The sequence below is a fragment of the Podarcis liolepis genome, assembly GCF_965112155.1.
Source record: "Podarcis liolepis genome assembly, chromosome: 9".
In the NCBI taxonomy this organism is placed as follows: Eukaryota; Metazoa; Chordata; class Lepidosauria; order Squamata; family Lacertidae; genus Podarcis; species Podarcis liolepis.
Window position 1 is genome coordinate 75683440 of NC_139564.1, and position 19735 is coordinate 75703174.

General features: G+C 43.2%; 1 protein-coding gene across 2 annotated transcripts; it reads right to left on the reverse strand.

Annotated features, from left to right (window-relative positions):
- Positions 1-4895: 4895 nt before the first annotated feature.
- Positions 4896-19454, reverse strand: LYAR (Ly1 antibody reactive). 2 transcript variants are annotated; one of them, XM_083460790.1, is made up of 9 exons: positions 19345-19454; positions 18117-18301; positions 16369-16483; positions 15087-15194; positions 12809-12892; positions 11613-11988; positions 10793-10867; positions 8716-8801; positions 4896-7121 (listed from the first exon to the last, which is right to left on the reverse strand). In XM_083460790.1, exons 2-9 carry the CDS (start codon positions 18236-18238, stop codon positions 6984-6986), a joined length of 1104 nt encoding a protein of 367 aa, XP_083316916.1. In that variant the 5' UTR covers positions 18239-18301; positions 19345-19454; the 3' UTR covers positions 4896-6983. The 2 variants fall into 2 exon arrangements, with proteins under 2 accessions (XP_083316916.1, XP_083316915.1); XM_083460789.1 differs by having other exon boundaries at positions 19212-19433.
- Between the last annotated feature and the right edge of the window lie 281 nt (positions 19455-19735).

Genomic DNA, 19735 nt, shown 5'->3' on the forward strand with positions numbered 1-19735 from the left:
GAAGGATGTTGACAAGCTGGAACATGTGCACAGGAGGGCAACCAAGGTGATCAAGGGTCTAGAAACCACACCTTATGAGGAGCTCTTGAAGGAGCTGGGTATGTTTAGCCTGGAAAAGTGGAGCCTGAGAGGAGATATGATAGACAAAGGAAGACAGAGCAAGCTCCAAAGAGCAATGCTCGTTTCCAGGCATTCCTCATTCCTGCCTAAGGACCCAGAATTATTACACTGCAGAAGTGTGTTAAAACTCCCAAATTTCACATCTGAGACTAAAAAAAAAAAACCCTTCTTGTTGATAAGAGGAAGGTAAATGAGGAAAGGAAAGTCATGCTTTTGCAAAAGTTTCCAAATATCCCTCATGGCATTTTTTTCGCTGAGTAAAAAAGCCTTAGGAATAATTGTGAAATCTGTGAAAAATATTGCTGAATGAAGAAAGGATTGCCTTTCACCACAATAACCATTCACCTACCTTTCAAGAATTGCTCACCTCAGTTGTCTTTAGCATGTCTTTTTTAAAAAAAAGAAGACGTGCAAAGTGTTGTTGTTGTTGTTACAATATAGCAATATAAATTTTAAATACTATATGGGAAAATGCAATTTAAAATAGACCGAAACCTTTAAATCTAATCCCAATAATGGGGCCCTTCCGAGTCCAGACCCTTAGTTCTCAGGGTAAGGTGTAAAGACATTGATTCTATTCCTCCAAGGAGCTCAGGAAACAACACATAGGGTTCTCCCACTTTATCCTCACCAAAGCTTGGTGGAGAAATAGTGACCAGCCCAAGGTCTACCAAGGCTAGTGTGGATTTGGGCTTAGGATTCACTGGTGCAGCTTAAACACAGATGAGCTGTCAGTTGCCAGAGGCGATGCATTTTGCTGACACTTCCCATTCCAATTCTGTTGTTTCCTAAGTGAGGCAGGAAAGCCATCTTGACTATAACATGCATTGAACAGAAGAACCGAAAACTCCTCTGCCTCCACAGCTGGAGGCAGCATTGCTTCTATACACCAGTTGCTGGAAGAGGGTCCTTGTGGTCAGAACCTGCTGGCTTTGATTTTATCAGTGCATGGCCAGGCTATCGCTTACCACTCCACCAGTGGCTGAGAGGTGGGGTGCTCCCAAGCCGCACTCCTGATCCTTCAGAGAGAGAGAAAGATCCCATTTGGAACACGTAACTCGCCTATTTCCCAGACATGGGAACCATTCACTGACAGAGCCTCTGTCTTCCTAGGATTCAAGCACAGTTTCTTGGCCCTAATAGATATGGCATGGAGAAATAGAGCTGCGTGTGTTGTTGGTGTACTCACAACACTTTGCTCCAAAACTTCTAACGACCACTCCCTATGGTTTCATTTAGATGTTAAATAGTACTGAAGAGATAACAGTATCCCGTGGAACCCCAGAATACAAGTGCCAAGGGTTGGTTTCTCTCACGGTTCATCAGCATGACCAAGGTTGATTCAGCTCAGCAACTGGGTCTGAGCCCGGATCTAAATAATCAGTCTCATCCAGCAATCCCTGCTCCACAACCACCCTTGGCACCACCTTTGCCAAGAAAGGGGTGTTGGCAAGTGATCTATAGTCCTTACACTCCATGGGGTCTAGAGTGGGCCCAACTTTCTAAGTATTTACTTAGCACAAATCAAACATCGGCTCCCTCTCTATTTTTATCAGTAGCAAAATCAAGTGTGTGTTTTATGGTGGAAGACTAGGAAACTCTAACAAAAGTAGATTGTCTTTTTAAGGGATTCACCTGAGAGGAGAAACTCGTTGTTTAAGGAAGTGAAAAATGAACGAAAGGGTAACGTGGGTACGTAATTCAAATATATGTTTGCTTACATATAATTACTTGCCATTATATAACACTGTCGAGTGTTCAAAACACTTGATTATGTTAGTATACCTATATGGAGGCAATTCAATAGGGAGTCAGAAGAAGGATATCTCTTGAACCAAATGCATTTTCTGTTTGCTGTAATAATAGTCCTTACATGCAAATTGCCCTGTGCATGAGCAGAAAGTGTTTCTGTGGAGGTAACGGGCTTCCCCTTCTAACCCAAACCCTCCTCATGCTCTTGAATTCTCCTCTGATCACCAGGAACAGCTTTTCCCAGGAAAAGAGGAGCTATAGCACACCCTCCGCCATTTCTCTGATGAAAATAGGGATATCCTGTTTCATCCACATCATCATATTTTTATGATTTATACCTTGCCCATCTGACTGGGTTGCCCCAGCCACTCTGGGCAACTTCCAGCATATACAAAAACATAATAAAGCATTAAACATTAAAACTTCCATATACAGGACTGCTTTCAGGTGCCCTCTAAAGGTTACTTATTTCCTTGGCTTGGGGCTTGCATAACTCTATAGTCTCTGACATTTCTCCAATGAAAATAGGGGTGATGTAAGGAAAAGTGGGGCATTCCAGGATCAAATTGGAAACCGGGACAGCTTCTGTTAATCCCGGAGTGTCCCTGGAAAATAGGGACACTTGGAGGGTCTGCTATAGTTGGAAGGGTAGTAGAAAAGTCCCAGCGTGCAGCACCACAGCACCACTATGTTTGGACATAGTTGTGTCCAAACTATTATGTCTTTGTCCCACTGCACTTTTGATAACATCATTTATACTTTTCTATTTGCTAGTAGTGGAGTGCCTAGGTTTCAAGCAAAACATGGCAACCCCCCAAAAAAGTACCGGTTACCACACATACCCAAGTGACTCTCTAGGTATGTAGAAGTATATTAGTCTGTAAATTAACAGCAATTTTTTAAAAACCAAAACAGAATGGAACAAAAGTGGCACAAGAAGGACTTCTAAGCTACTAGGATCTTTCGACTGTGGAGATTGATGAGCCCTGGAATGTTATTGGAGGGGGAAATTAACTCTCTTTATATCCTGAGAGAGATACTGGGGATTTAATAAGGGAGTATTAAAAGGAAACATTTTTGCAATGTAACTTTAAAGAATCTGCAGCAGGATGATTTTAGTGCGTTTAACTCCAAGCCACGCCATGGCGTGATGTGGTATATGTCTTCTCCTGTCACTTCAAGCTTTATTCAGAGCCAAACACTCCTGATTAAACAGTTCTCCCTTTTCAGGTCTTGTCATAGTCCAAACATTCAATGATGCGCCAAAGGATGTCTGTCTATGTTGCTACCGCTGCTGGATCCCATGAATTTCCCATGAGTTCCCCTTTGCTTCTTGCAATGCTCAAAGGGGCTTACTACCCCCCCCCCCCCCCGTTTTACTGTTTTCCACTGCATTGTGCCGCAACACTAAATAGGATTGGGGGTGGGATGGGGAGCAGCTGTGCTTCGTTTCCCTCCCCTCATAATCCATGAATGCACACCCCAGGCCTTATTGTGAATCCCCAAGGAAGATGCTGTGCCCCTCTTGGGAGACATGTACATCATCCCAGTACAGATGCATGAAGAAGTTTTTTTGTCTCCAGCTGCTACATAACTAACCTATTTTCAGCATCCAGTGCCTGTTCATCTTTTGCTTCCACTCTTCTGTCTGTTTGGGTCTCTGAATTTCCAAACCCTCTTTTGTAACATATCTAACACTGGAGATAACAGCTCCCACCACTGCAAAACCAGCTGCAGAAGTTTTCTCTCAGATTCTGGTTTCTGTGTAACCGTAACAGCCTACGGAAAGTATCAGTCCTCATCCCCTCAGTAACCTTAATTTCTCCATCACATTTGCAAGCCTACCAGGCTGTAGATGCTCAGGTGCCTGAACCTGTTCTAACCCATGAATAACATTATGCAGAAATTCATCTAAACCTTGTCTACAATTGAAAAATTGCCCTTGCGTCTGAACAAGAGTATTTTGGGAGAACAGAGCTCCCAAATTCTTAAAAGATAAACGCAGCTGTTTCTTCTTGCCTCCTTTCTTCCCAAGTCCTCCAATTGCCTCAGGACAATGTCTGTCTTATGTTCCTCGCATATTTGATAAGTCTCAGCATCTCTTTCATTCTTTCTTGGACATCACAGCTGGTGTATGACTCTCCCAGGCACCCCATAGTAGGCTGAGAACCAGAGAGTCCCACACAACATGGCAGCATAGGAATGGTTCTGTCTTGTGGGGTTTTCCCCCTCCCCAGTCGCCATACTTGCCTCTGCTGCCAGCTCATTTGCAGGTGCTGTTCATGATGCCAAAAGACAGGTGCAAGTTTCCTTGAAGTTCACAATCTGAGAAGGGAGGCTGGAAGCTTACGCAAACACCTTGGTTAAAATGAGTCTTATCATAACTGAGAAATGGAGTAACTCTTCTCCAGAATACAATAGCCTTGTACTGCAAAGCAAGATAACTGTGGGTGGATATATTTGGCTCTTAAGAACTTGCTTGGAAATTTGAAATACCTGTATTAGAACAGAAACTGACAGCAGAGGGTGGGGAGGAATGACTGAAAGGACAAAATACCCAGTGTGGACAAAATGTTGTGCAATAGCAATGACCATTAATGTCTGAAGCACCGGGAATGTACAGAAGCCAAAAGCAGATGCTGAAAAATCAGACCTGACTCATTTGCAATATGGGACCCCTCTCTGGAAGCACCCTTAGAGGATAGTGTCTTCTTGTGGAAACGAAGCAAAACTAAACAATTGCCGAATGTCTGATAGCAGCTGATCTGCATTTCCTCTCATCATACTCTGCTGGATGCCACAAGTCGATTGGGCTTGCACCAACCATTGTTTAAATAGCAGCATTGCCCCTTCCCTTCCCACCTGACCCAGGCTTCAGTGTGGAGCATCCTGGCTAAGGAGTGACGAGTTTGGGAGCTTTTTACAATCTGTCAAAGGATCATACTAACGAATGATCAGACTTAGGTTGCAAACTTCTAGGGACTGCTACTTGCTTGAAGACTCCAACAGTTTGACAAAGCCTGTTTTTAAACTGTCATGAATCGGAAACTTTATTCAATGTCAACGTAAACAGAATATCAAGATTAAAACGTATTTTCTCCACATGTAAGATTAAGCTGGTTTGACTGTCTTAACGCGAGCAAAGAGAGACGCTTTTCAGGAGACATCTTCTTCCCCAGCTGAATGTTAAACCTGAATATAAAGTAACACTTCCTGTTAATGTATTAAGGGGAAACTTAATCTGCTCTCCTTGGCCAACAGAGCAGAAAAGAAACTTAGACTTGTTCTGTGCGTGTAGGATTCCCCCCCCCCCGAAAGCTTAATTGGGAGAAGGGCTAAATTTTGAATATATTGATTGTGAGATCTGGTAACCTGTGACTGCAGCTCAATGTACAGAACAATATAGCCTTTACAAACTTTCTGTGAATAAGTTTAATATTTGCTCTCTGGTTTCCTTGTTACATAACACTGTTGCAGCTTTCAAGTATCTGAGGGAAACAATGCGCTGGTTCTGTCTCCAGTGGTCACCAGGTATATTCCACTGGAGACGCTGTTGTTCAGGCGCAATGAGAAAATAGCAGGAGGCGAGACGATCAGTTTTCAGTGGGAGGAAAGAGAGAAGAAACAGACCAGTAATGCAGAAGCAGTGCCAAAGCAGAGCACAAACAAAGAGAAGATCAATGTTCAATAACCGCAATAGTTAAAAATATACACATTTGTATTGAGGAGACATATGCTAATCTGCGGGAAAGGAAATCAGTACGAGATATAAAAAGAATGTCATTCTGTTGGTGTTCAGAGTTGGGTTCCTACACTGCCAGATTGATGAGTTAGTTTATACCAACAACAATTTGTGAAGTTGCTAGGGAACCAGAAATATTTCCCCCCCACCTAGGTTTTGATACCTTGCTGTAAAACTTGTAGAAGCTTCTTTGTTGATAACTTTAGGGGTGTAACCATTGGCTCTGTTACACCCCAAAACCTATAGTTTGACCTACAGTTTGTGGATGCAGGCGCCATGGTTCATGAGAAAGGGTCTCTAGGAAGACGGTCAGTGGCTCTTTAGGAAAATGGCTTCCACACCAGGACTTATGCCAACCTGTTTTGTCCAGCTATATTTTTCTCCTGTTCCAAATCGTACTGTGCCACCTAAGTGGAAACTGACATCAATAATGACTTTTCTTTGGAGTATTACAGGGACTGTGTATTGTTTAATGTAAAGTCTCAGCTGAAATTGAAACATGCTATCTGGGACCACTGCAATATGGTTCAAACAATCCAGCTGCATGGGGAGCAGGGATTCATAAAGATATCACATTTTCCACCACTGTAAGATAGATAAAGATTCTGTACAGCTTTCTGGGTTTAGGTGTGGAAATACTTGCTAACGAGACCCTTCACTATGGGGTGCAGAGCTAGTGTGATTTATTTCTTTACAAAAACACACACACTTCAGAGTAAACTTTCTTTCACTGGGTACATTGCAGTAGTGGTTTTTTTTTTAAAAAAATAATGAGTTGTATCTCAAAGTTCTATTCTGTGATTAGAAGAGAACCATTTATGGCCCATTCTGAGCTTTAGCCAGCCTGACTCCCCCCCCCCCCTGCAACTGTTGGCTACTCGTGTATACGCCTCCTTTGTGATTTCCCCTTTCTTATACATGCCCTTCTTAACTCTCAGCTCATCTGCAAGCTCATTATGCAGCCACACCGGTTTCCTTAGATGCCTCCCACTTTTCTTTCTTGTTGCTATTGTCTGCATTTGGGCCTTCAATATTTCTCCTTTCAGAAACTCACATCCTTCTTGGACTCCCTTCTCTTTGAGTATTTCTGACCATGGGATCACACCCAGTAGCTCGTGGGTGTGATCATAACCATAACTTAAACTTTTATAAATAGCAATAGAAAGATTGTCATTATATATGTATATATTAAAAAACCACATTTTTTCCTAAAAGTAACTTTTTAATCAGTACAAACTGTATGTGAAATAAAAGGAAATTCACAATCAAATACAGGCAAGGTTTGCTGCCATATACATCTGAAAAATCTCTTTACATCTGATAACAAAACTGGGGACATATTAAAAATCCATATTTTAGAACTAAAAAGCTATTTTATAAGCTTAACCTTTTCCTTTAAAACTCTAAATTTAGGATTGCTGCTGACTTTCTTATTGAACAGGGCCAGAATTTCTCCTTCAGCCTTATGATGATGATCACCAGCCACTGCATAATACTGTGATAAAACCTGCACGAGAAAAAAGAAGAGACAAAAAGAAGTTACATTCAAACCTTTCACACCATTATCAGCTTAAGTGTATTTTCTGGAATATGAAGCATCTACTCCAAAGCAAGCCCCATCAAGTTCTGTCATATTTCACTTGGGCTTTAAAGCCGCACTGGCTTCCAGTCTCTAATTCCAGGCACAAAACCAGCGCTGGTTTTTGACTTTAGAGCTCTGGAAGATCCGAAGGGGCCACGTTCTCCCAGAGCAGCCTGCCCACATGTGAAGATTTTCTGGCAGAGCCCTGTGCTGCCACCTTTGAAGGCAGAGGCGGCTGGGGGAATGAGGCCCTTTCTATGCGCCTGGTGGCATCTGACTAGCTGTCACTTCTCCATTGGTAACGCTATGAACTAAAAGAAAGAAAACCTGAGCTAAATCTAGGCTGACAGTTTTTGAAACTGCCATAGCTATTGGTTACACGACCAAGTCTTCGGTTGCATTACAGTGGTACCTCCAGCTGTGGATGGGATCTGTTCCGGAAGTCCGGCCGGATCCAGAGGTTTTCGCAACCGGAGAGACTGCTTCTGTGCATGTGTAGAGTGCTTCTGCATGTGCATGCGCAGCAAAAACCCAGAAATATACTTCCGGGTTTGCCACTTACGTATCCTGAAGTTTACATAACTGGAGGGATACATAAGCGGAAGTACGACTGTGCAGGAGCTTTCCTGAACATTGGCTTAGCTGCTGAGTTGTGGAATGCTTAGGACCATCCCACCTGCCCAGAACATATATATTTAAAATGCAATCAGCACACAAGGCCTTTGGACAAAAGGTGCTAAATGCTGTTGGTGGAACAGCAGAAGTTCATTAGAGAAGGCAGCACTATGGTTTAGCAACTGCTCATTTAAACTGGAATTTGGCAAATGGCTGTGCTCACAGAAGCACAAGTTTTTTAAAAAGTTAGGGCACAATCCAAGGTACGTTCTCCTACACAAAACCTCACTGAATTCAGTGAGTCGGGCAAGGCCGGGCGCTGGAGTTAGGCAGCAGCCTGAGGGGAGGCGATGAGGTGGGCAGCCATTCTGGAGCCTGCTCCCTTTCCTCGGAGAAGCCTCAGAGTTGGCCCTTCTCGGATCAGGCCTTTCCCTTCCTGTCCTCAAGCCTTGCGGCGTTTTCTTGCTTGGCAGTAAGGGTCCTGTGTTGCGCGTGGCGTGCCCCTGACCATATGCAGAGTGCTTTCTCCCCAGAGCAAGATGTGTGCGTGTGTGTTTCCTTAAAAGGCTTCAAGGGCCAAATGGATAGAGCATGTGCAAAGTTATTTTTGCCTTCTGATCCCTGGATTGCAGGGGGTTGGACCAGATGAGCCTGAAGGGTACTTTCCAACTCTTTGATTCTACGATAGGGAACCGTTCACTGAACAGTACAATTTTTTCTTTATTTTTTAAACAGGCAAACTATGAAATAATTTGGAAATAAGGAAATAATTGTGAATGATGCTGTGAATCGCCCTGAGACCTACGGATGAAGGGCAGTATACAAATATTTATTCCAGTGGTGCTTATGCAGGGGAACTTTGCCCTGCCTTGTACTCTGGGTTTCAGAAGATGCTCCAATATACCTTCTTCCTTAGCTTTTTCATTGGCAGTTCATTGTCAGGTGCTTTCCTCAGAACAGCTTTTATAGTTCCCTTCCAACTGAATTTACCTGTAAAAATTTGTAAAAAGACATGGAAGAGAGAATAAAATAAATTATCCCCATGCATTTTGACCAGGTCACTATGGAAACCTAACACCACTTTCAAATGTTTACTTGGTCAGGTTAGTAGTGCCCTGCTTGCTAAGCAACCTGCTGCACTGAGATGATTTTGGAAACTGAAATATTGCTAAGCACAGCAGCGCAGGATTATGTGAACAAGGGAGAATGGGTTATAAATCAAACAATAAGGAAGTATTACTCCTCAAGCAATAAGGAGTTTTTTAAAAAACAACAACCATGAATAAGGCCTCAATGCCCACACTTTCGTATTTGAAATCAGCAACCGGTCCCTATGTCTCTCTAGCTCAGAGGGGAAACACACCTGGCTGGTTCCAACCCAGAAAACTGCCAACTGCATCCACCTGGAGAAACGACCAACTTTTTCCAGTGGTTATTTTAAAAAATCTCATCTGTAAATATAAACAGCCAAACTCACTATAATAACCTACATACATTTTCTACCCGATGTGATCTACTACGAACATTTAGAGGCTTAGGGAGGAATTTGACGTCAGACTCTTCTGACTGCTCTGTCAGTGCAAGAATTTTTGCTTGCCAGGTGGGATTCTGCCCCCTTTCCTCCCACTGCTCTAGGGCTTGTCTGACCCTCCAGAGTGGATCTGGGGGAGGCGCAGGGGGCTCATGGGGGGGGGGGAGTAGCCCTTGCACAGGCTTCCACTGGCACACCAGGTTAGTTAACTCCGGGCCCAACTATTTCTATAACACTTGAAAACTGTGGCAGTGGATTTTCTTGGGCGAACCCCTGCTGGCATTTCGGCAAAATGTGGGCTGCAAGCTGGAGAGGATTTCTTCTGTCCAGGAAAAGAAGATTTAAAAAGAAAGGAAACAAAATGAATTGAGACTTGGTCTGGCTATTCCTAACAGATTAAATAGCCGTATAGGGTTGGATCCAGAGCTTGCACGTACCAGCATCTGCTTGTCTAGCAGAACATTCCCTGCCCCCTCGCAGACCCCAATGTCATCCCCTGCCCCCAACCAAGCCTTCTCAATGTTGGGAATCTTCAGGAAAGGCCTGGCTGTGGTAACAGTGGGAGATGGAAGATGGCAAAAACTAGTCAGAGGCAGTCTTGTTCTAGCAGGGCTGTGGTGAGACTGAGAGGGCAGGAAAAACTCATTTTCCCTGCTCTGGATCCATCCAACCAATGGTATGTCGTTTTGCCCTAAACAGCCTTGGCCCAGTACACCTGAAGGAGCGTCTCCACCCCCATCATTCAGTCCGAACACCGAGATCCAGCTCTGAGGGCCTTCTGGTGGTTCCCTCACTGCGAAAAGCCAAGTTACAGGGAACCAGGCAGAGGGCCTTCTTGGTAGTGGCACCTATCATGTGGAATGCCCTCACATCAGATGTCAAAGAGAACAACTACCAGACTTTTAGAAGACATCTGAAGGCAGCCCTGTTTAGGAAAGCTTTTAATGTTTGATGGACTATTGTATTTTAATATTTTGTTGGAAGCCGCCCAGAGTGGCTGGAGAAACCCAAGCTGATGGGTATAACTAATAAATTACCATCACCATCATCAACTATATAACCTTTAGAAGACATATAGGGAAGCTTTTTAATGTGTAATTTTTTATTATGTTTTTATATATGTTGGAAGCCACCCAGAGTGGCTGTGGCAACCCAGTCAGATGGGTGGGGGACACATAATAAAATTATTATTATTACTATTGCCACCCATGAAATTATAAGCCCCTGTCCTCCTTGGACACGAATATCCTGTTTTATCTAAGCCTGGTACTCACTAACCCACTTTCAAGACAAGGGAACTATGTCCTTATAAATGTTACAACTCTCCCTTATACTTTAACAGTGATTCTACAGTAATCATTATATTGACTAAGTTGCTACTTCATTGTTGCCATCAACAAACAGATCTAGCTCATAGTTGCAAACTGCTAAGCATCGAAGCGAAGGTTACCTTGAAGCTGATCCTCATTTTCTTCGGTTTCTGAATTATTCATTCTTTTTTGTGCAATGGGAGATTCGTCAACATCTGGGGTGGGATTTACAGGGAGAGAAACAGTCAAAATAAGCGTCAGGAAGTCCAGTAACAGAATCATTAGGGAACCCACCAAAATTGGAATAGTGGTTAAATCTAAAATCTGCTCTGCCTGACATTTCATAAAAACCTCCTACAACAAGGAAAAATCAGAAAAGGATTGACGTTGTCAGATGAGATTGTTGGGATTCACAGAATGCTGTGTGAGATAGTAAGTCTGCAGGCTTGAGTTTGCTAGCTGATGCAAGTGGCTGATGCAGTCAGCCTGCAATACTTTCTATGGAAGTGCTGGGTCAGAAAGACTCAGCAGTAATGTGCTGTCAGTTGATTGGCTGTCATCGGTTTAAAGGGGAAACCTGTCCAGCAGTAAGTGGGTGGTGTAGTGGAGTGTGGTCAGAGAGAGAGATAGAAAGGTCTTCCTATTTGCCTTAAGGTGCAGCCAGGTACTCTGTTTGACTGTATGAACTGCTCGTGTGTTATAGCCTGTAGATATTTGTATATATAGCTTACAACATACTGCACTGAAGAACCTGGAACTCTGCGCATTTCTGCTAAAGCGCGCAGAGAATTCACGACAGAGATGGGTAGAAAACAGGATGTCTCTCAGGCTGTCACTCTCACCCTGATTTCAGCTCCAAGCACTGAAATTTATCCTGATTTATATACCGTACATCCTATATACTACAAACTGTCTTTTTCCCCAAACTGCACCTAGAAGCAAGAACTGCAAGTCTGATACCTTCAGAGACGTTCCGCTTGCGTTTCTTCACATTTGCTTTGGTCCCTGCCTCTTTTGTATTGACACCGTTTCCATTCATTTCCAGTTCAGCTGAAACATCTGCTTGCTGCTGCTTTGTCAACTTCAAGCCATTCCTTTTGGAAATATTTCCATTCTCATTTTCTCTCTCTTCTTTCTTGGACTTTTTACTTTTTTTGAGATCTAGGCTCTCTGGCTGAACTTGCAACCTTAATTCTTTTGCCTCTTTCATATTTTTCCTCTCTTCCTTTTCTTCCCTTTTATTCTTTTTCTTTGCAGGTTTCTCCATTTTTACTTGGTTGTCTTCTGGTGGCGCTGGCATAACTTCACTGTCTGCAGACTGGTTTTCAGCTGTCTCCTGTTGGGAAGATGCAGAGGGCTTATACATCACTATGATGACACCCCCTAGTCAAAAAGTTGGGGCAGGGGGGACTTCAGCAGTTTACTCCAGGAAGTAATCCTGTGCTCACTTGTCATATCTGGCCCTGATAAGGATCTGACCCATGGAGCCAAAATGGTTCCCCCTCCCTGCTTTAAGCAAAACACAGAATTGCTTTTTGGTGCAATGAGAAGGTACACTCACAAGTACCACCAGCAAAAAATAATCAGTATGTTTCTAGGATGTGGGACTTGCAATGGGCTTTTCTGAATGCGTGGAGGGAGGTGGTGAAAAATCCATCCCTCTACTTCTGGGCTATTCCCCCCACCCCCAGGACCCTCATCCCAAATAACCAATTCTTTCTTGCTTTATCTTAGGCTACTTCGTCTATATCCTGCAAAGCAGAAAGCTGCAGAAGCTTTTTGGGAAGACACTTTCCCAGAAGTTTAAAGTTCCTAACTTCAGTTCACACGAGCCCTTAAAGACAAGCATTACTGTCATCTGTGTGGACATTAAACTAAGAAATGCATATGCAGCACATTTCTCTATTGCAAAAGGGGAACTCTGCACATGGAGGGGAAAAGGAAGCCCACAAGGTTATTAAAAGCAATTATTTATTAAGCAAGTGAGTACAACTAGCAATCCATTTAGGAGGCAATCCTAAAGTCCCACTGTTATTGTGGCACGACTGGCCTTAGCTGGCTAATAGAAAAGAAAGACTGGCTACAAGTTCAGCCACAATTTGTGGACTTTTGACTATGAAACATTGCTTCCATTAAACAGTTTCCAGTTAGCTTACCTTTCTGGTAGCTTGTGAAAAAATGTCCCACACCTGGTCCTGCAGTGCAGTGCTATGTATTTTCAAACTGTTAGACATCCAGTTCTGTTTAGGTAGAAAACAGCAGAATTTCTATTTATGCACTGATCAGTTAGCAAGACACTTTTGCAGTATTCAGATTGGCAGAAGGGCCACAGGATGGGATGGCATGGGCAAATGGGACCCAGCAATCACGCCCCTTTCTTCAGAATCTAATTAGAGGCAGATGCCAAGTTATACATGCGAAACATCCTCTGCTGCATTCAGTAACAGTCACAGGTAGAACTGTAATACACATTAGAATCACAACCTGGTAGTGGCAAAGTAGTTCCAGCGCAGTTGACATGAGCCCAAATCATGCATTATTTCAGTATGTGAGGCTCACACATGGCAGACGGAGCGGAGGGCAATGCCAGGCTGTGTGTGTGTCTACCTGCAAAGAGCTGCCTATGAGTTACAGGTTGGTAACACAGAGACACACCCCTTGGCAGGTATGCACACTCGTTCATGGCTTCCAAGGGGTGGAACCAGGAGGTGCAGCCCCATTCCACTTCCCATGTGTTAGCTGCCCAGGTTGAGGTGTGAATAGGGCTATGGAAAGGCAGCGGAGATCATGCAGCCAAGGACAGGCACCAACCTCCTGACAGGAAGCCCCTGAGGCTGGTAGCTATCGCAATTCAGTGTTAAAGTTTCAACTGTATTAAGCGCCTCTCTTGGAAAATGTCTGCATTTAGGGCGGCCTTTCAATTAGCTTTGAAGTACATGTTTGCAAACTTCTTTGCTTTGCACTCCCCTGAACCGTTTTGCCTCACTTAACCTCTTTGATCACTTTTCTGTGCCTGTTGCAGATCAAAGCAGCGAATCATCCTACTGCAGCTCTTGAATGCATGTGCTGCTTCCACTCACTTCAAGGCACCGTGCTGTTTATCACTGCATTTCGTGAATGCACAGCTGCAGCAACAAGAATGGACGGTGAGAGCAACAGCGGGAATATGAGGGAAAGGGGCTGTCAAGAAATGCCCACCCCCACTCTGCCAACAAAGGGCATTGTAAACTGCCAAATCAACTTGCCTGCAGAACCCCTGAGCCTGGAGGATTCTGGTGATGATTTCTAGCGAAGGGGTAGCCAACATGGTGGCCTCCCAGAGCCCCAGCTATAGTGGCCAATGGTCAGGGGTGATGGAAGCAGGAGTCCAACAACATCCTGGAGGACGCCATGTTGACTACCTTGGTTCTAGAGAATAGTTGTTTTCTTGTAACATACTGGCCAGGAGCATCATATATCATGACTGCCCTGCGTGAACTGAGAGTGCAATACACAACACACAATTCTTCCTTGTGAGAAATATCATTAGTTGTGGGCAAGCAGCCCGTGAGGCTAAAAATGATAATATTAATACAATTTTACCACTTATCTGCATAATATGTGATAAGATTAGGGTGCCCATATGCAAAAGAGGGCATGGTTCCACCATTGTTAACGGTTGTGTAAAACAGGAAATTTCAGAAGGTGTAACTTGTGGGACCTGTAGAAATTCCCTTACCTTCTAGCAGGTGGGCAGGCAGGCATACTGATGTTTACAGTACAGCAGCAGCTAAGTTATATTGCGCCACTTGGATGGATAAGGCAAACAGCCACCCAAGTGATTGTCATCTGTATGCACTCTTCATGGAAACGTGTCTGTCATTCTCATGAAGAAACCTCATTTTTTTTTAAAAAAAAAATCCTACAGTATATTTGTCTATTCAGAAACAAGTCCTATTCAGAAACAAGATCACTGGGGCTTGCTCACAAGTAAGCAAGTACAGTGGTGCCCCGCAAGACGAAATTAATTCGTTCCGCAATTTTTGTTGTCTAGCGAATTTTTCGTCTTGCGAAGCACGAAATCCCATAGGAATGCATTGAAAATCAATTAATGCGTTCCTATGGTCAAAAAAAGTCCAAACAAAGCCAAATTTGGTACAACAACAGTTTATTAACTGCTCTTTAAAGTCACGCATACTGTAAAGAGCAGTTCAAAAATTTAAGGGAAAATAAATTAACTTTATAAACAAAACATGTCTTTGTTTTTAGTCAAAGAAAAAAAGTCGCGAGACGTTTTCGTCTTGCGAAGCAAGCCCATAGGGGAAATTCGTCTTGCGAGGCAAATCGCGAATGGAAAAACCTTTCGTCTAGCGAGTTTTTTGTATTGCGAGGCATTCGTCTTGCGGGGCACCACTGTACAGAATTGCAGTCTGAGCTGTTTACTTCTAAGCATACCTGAAACTTGCCCTTTTTTCTTGGAATGTTGTCATAGGTATACATCTGCTCCAAAATATCTCGAACTTTGGGGTTAATGTTGGTTTCCTTTATCGCTTGATGAATCTTCTACAAAAGGAAAGTGGGAATGATGGCATCTGAGACACAACATACTTAAATCACAAGTCTGATGCACTGAAATCAGATGTATGCTATACACATCGCAGGTTTAAATCTGTCCATTTCCCCTGTCTGCATCAGGGTCTGGAGGTTTGGGAATTGTGTTATTGCTTCTGGGGTGTTTATGTTCACTGCAGATAAAAACAATGACCCACACGGAGCCTGAAAGCTTGCCTATTGGCTAGATAACACATGAAGTAGGAGTAAGATAAAAACTCTGTATTAGTTCACACTCTCTCATGATGTTTATGCTGCAAAGTACCGCAAGGATCTAGTTTCCATTTCCACACCCACACCCACTGCAATACTATTTAACATCTACACAAAACCACTTGGTGAAGTAGTTTGGACATTTGGAGTGAAGGGTCATTAAGTATGCAGATGACATTCAGCATTATTTATCGTTCTCATCAAATCTAGGTGGGGGCTGGAAACTCTTAACACAGGCAGCTCAAGTGAGGAATGGGATGTGCAAGGGCTAATAAAGTGAGGCTCAGTCAGGGCAAGATTAAGGTGGTGACCCCCAAGGGAACACACAATCTTTTCAAAATGGGGTTGTATTTAGTCAAGGCTCAAGTCCGTAGCTGGAAGGTGACTAAGAATGCATTTTGCCAACCGGGGCTGGTATGAAACGTATTGCTTCTTGCTGGAATAGCAACCATCAATTAAGAAACTGCAAATGCTTCAGAACATGGCAGCCAACAAAGTGCTGGTTTTGATTAAAAGCTCTGAATGGCCTGTGACTTTAGTATCTGAAGGACTGCACCAGCCCATGAGCTGAGTTTGTCAGCCAAGGCCCTCTTCTGTCAGATGGGCAGAAACAGGGCTTTCCTCTGACTCTCCCAAACCAACAAGCTGGCATCTACTCTTGCATTCAGTGTGCGCCTGCTGCAAGGTGTCCTGTTCCCCAAATTTTGATGGGTGAAGTTAGATAATCATATGTAGTGTTAGTGGGTTTTCTTATTGTCTGATTTTTAAATGTATTCTTGTATTGTTTTGATCTGAGGTATAAATTGCCTCAGAGACCACTGGTTGAAAGGGAAAAGGGACAAACAATCAGTACACAGCTTTCCCTATAAATTAAGTGTCATATTACCCTGCTTATGTGTGCACTTGTTCTTACCTGAATCCATTCCTGCTGTTTGACATCTCCTTTGTGAGCTTTGGCTTCATAACCCTTGCCACCATATTTCTGGTCTTCACTTAGGCACTTCACATGACATTTATAATCATCACCCCTTAAATATTAAGAACAGCATAGGTAAAAAGCCGTAGTAGTAGTAGTAGTAGTAGTAGTAGTAGGAGTAGTAGTAATAATAATAATAATAATAATAATAATAATAATTTTATTTGTACCCCACCCTCCTCAGCCGGAGCCGGGCTCAGGGCGGCTAACATAATAAAACTAACACAGTATACAAAGAACATAAAAACAGGCAATCAATTAATTAAAATACATCTTAAAATTAGTTTATAGCACAACACTTATAGCACAGTAGGAAGATTTCAGCCACGGGTCAAGCTAATCCAGAAAGAACTATGACTGGCAGAAGCTGACCTGCAATTCTATATAGAGCTAAGCATGTCTAATCCTTATATGGGATTATGCCAATGTAACTCCGCACAAGATTAGGCTGCACATAAAATTAAGTCACACACGGGGCATCAATTCAGTAACTCATGTGCTTTAAAATAAGATTGGGCTTATGCGCAGCTTCTTCTTTAAACAAAAAGGTTTTATTTACAGGGGCAAAACTGTGTCAGAAGAATGTCGGGTCAGCATTAAGGTCAATGTCATCTTTTGGAGACCTCTCGGCTTCAGTAGTTCTTATTATTCTAGTGGTACCACTGTTCACGTTTTACATAGATTTTCAATTAACAGCACTACTTAGAATTAAAATCCTAGCAGAATCCACCATTTGTCAAGTTGTGCAGCAATAGCACAAAAGCTTGCATATCCACATAGAATCCTGTAATGTCATCTGTTGCCTTTATCCCACATCAGCGTGACTGAGAAAATAGCATAAATTAACCCTGCAGTGCAATTCACAGTTATATCCTGTTGCAGCTGCGGGTGCCGAGAGAGAGTAGTTTCCAACATTTTGCAATATAGCCCACTACAGGCAAGAGAACAGTTCAGTTTGGCTTCCCAGTCAGAAATTCCCCCATCTCCCTCAGGTTGCAGGAAAGGTCAAATCTACTTGCCACCTCAGACTTCCTCCCAGGCCAAATCAAGCACTCAGTAACACGAAAGTCTCTGCTTCCCTGGAATGGGAATGCATTTAGACAGCAAAATGTTCTTCAGCCATTTCTTGTACATTCAAAGGCTACTGCCCTCACCCTGTGAGATTTCTTGAGGGTTCCACCTTGCATGGCCAGGGAGATGCTTTTATTTTATGGTGATCTTGTTACTGTAAATCAGATTTTATTCTGCTACTCTTATTTTCTTTAAACAATTCTATTTATGATGGCTTTACTAATTTTTTATGCATTAGCTTCAACTTTTAAAGAAGACATTTTTGGCAGTTCCCCCTCCCTCCCTCCCCCCCCTTGCATTTTTACCATCCTACTCAGGAGTGGAAAACTATATCCAACCAGTGGGCTGGACCCATCAGTCCACCACCCTCCATATAGTAACTTATGACAGGTGGGCAGGACTGTCACCATAACGTCAGGTGACTGACACCTCTCAACATTCAAAGGGGATTTGTTGGTCTAAGGCTTGTGCCCACTTGTTCTTGTAACACCAAACCAGTTTCATTGCAGATTTTTGCACTGAGCTCCTTGGGAGGAAGGGCAGGATATAAACAATAATAGCAATAACAATGAGTTGTCACCACCAAATAATGAAACAAGACTCTGATAACCTACCAGAAATCTTTACCACAATCCATGCAAGAAAGGCATTGGCAATTGCGGCACACAATTACATGCTTTTCAACCTGTCCCTTTTTCACAGACTCTCCACATGCGTTACATGTGAAAACCACCATTTCTTCCAAGATAGCAGTATCTTTCTTCAGAGACTGTTAGAATTGATCCTCTTCCAACAAATTCTAGAAATTAATTAAAAATAGTGTTTTACATGTCCTTTTAAAAAGGCAGGATTAACAAAGCAAAAGTTGATACAATAAAAATATAGTTAAACACCCTGCTGAGCATTAAAGACAAAACTATTAAGTTAGCACTGCATAAATAGCACCACACACCCAGGTCCATTAACATTAATGATTCCAGGCATGCTGGTATTTATTGTAAGCAACAAATACAATCAGAATGGGAATAAAATTTCTTAAGGGTTTGAGGGAATAGAGGGCCAGATCCTTTGGACTACCAAAAGACCTGCATGCCCAGAGGAAAGGACCCATCCATCAAATGGAGAGAACTCTGTTTTATATTTTGCACCATTGGGGGAGGGGGTATTTTAAAACTAACTGTTCCAGGTACCTTGGCAGAAAACACACACAAACATACACACAAACAAGTATGCTATTTCACAAGCAGCCAACCAAATAAGATTTCTCAGAAATCTGGAGGAGCAGCTGGCAAAAAATAGAGTCTGCTGTTTCATGCTTCATATTATTAATTATATTATTATTATTATTAATGTATTTATACCTCACTTTCCCCCCTGACAGGGGACTCAAGAATGCTTACAGATAAAAATAAGTGCATCTAAACATGAGGGGAGGGGAAACTATTAAAAATCAATTAAACATTGATTAGAATGAAAACTATATATATATATATATATATATATATATATAGTATATAAAGATAGATAGATACACTATGTGTATGTACATACATATACACACGCGCGCGCACATATGTATATGTAGTTATACATAAGTTATACATATAGTTATATAGCCTGTTAAAATAAAGCATAAAAGCCGATACAGGACATAATCCGTTTACCCGGACTCGCGGCCGACGCCACTTTTGCCAAGGAGCGCAACTTACCACCGTTTCCCGGAGGAGCGTTGCCGCGCGGGAGACACGTGTTCGCCGCGTTCACACACTCGCCGTTCTAGCCGCGGATCTAGAAACCGGAACGGCTCCCGAGGGCCGAGAGGGGCTCAGCGGCGGAACTCACCGGCTAAGGCTGGCTGGTGGGCGTCGAGGCGCCGCGCTTCCCGCGCCGGGTAGCTCCCCTCGGGCTGCCACCCTCCGCTCCGTCGCGCACCTGTGACGACACCGCCGGCGACTCCTTTGAACGTCTCAGGCCTAGAGAGAGAAACGTCGAGAATAGCACCCCCGACGCCCGCAAGGAAGGAAGAGCGGCGCGCTCTAGCCCTCAGCATCTCTATGGGCAAGGAGGTCGCGCGTAGGCGTAGACTTACAGCGTGCAGACTCACACGCGAAGACCAACTTCAGGGTTGATATCGGAAACCTTTAAAGGAGACGCACAGGACCTTAGCGCCGCAGCTGTGATTATTAGCGGAGAGTCATTAGGGCTGATTTTACATTTAATATGGGCGGGGGGG

Excerpts from the sequence above, each read along its gene's own strand:
- LYAR (XM_083460790.1), bottom strand. The coding sequence starts at position 18,238 with ATGGTGGTTTTCACATGTAACGCATGTGGAGAGTCTGTGAAAAAGGGA. Across the intron at positions 16,484-18,116 it reads GATTGTGGTAAAGATTTCTG|GGGTGATGATTATAAATGTC; the intron begins GTAGGTTATCAG and ends TTAATATTTAAG. Across the intron at positions 12,893-15,086 it reads GAAAAAAGGGCAAGTTTCAG|AACTGGATGTCTAACAGTTT; the intron begins GTATGCTTAGAA and ends CTACCTAAACAG.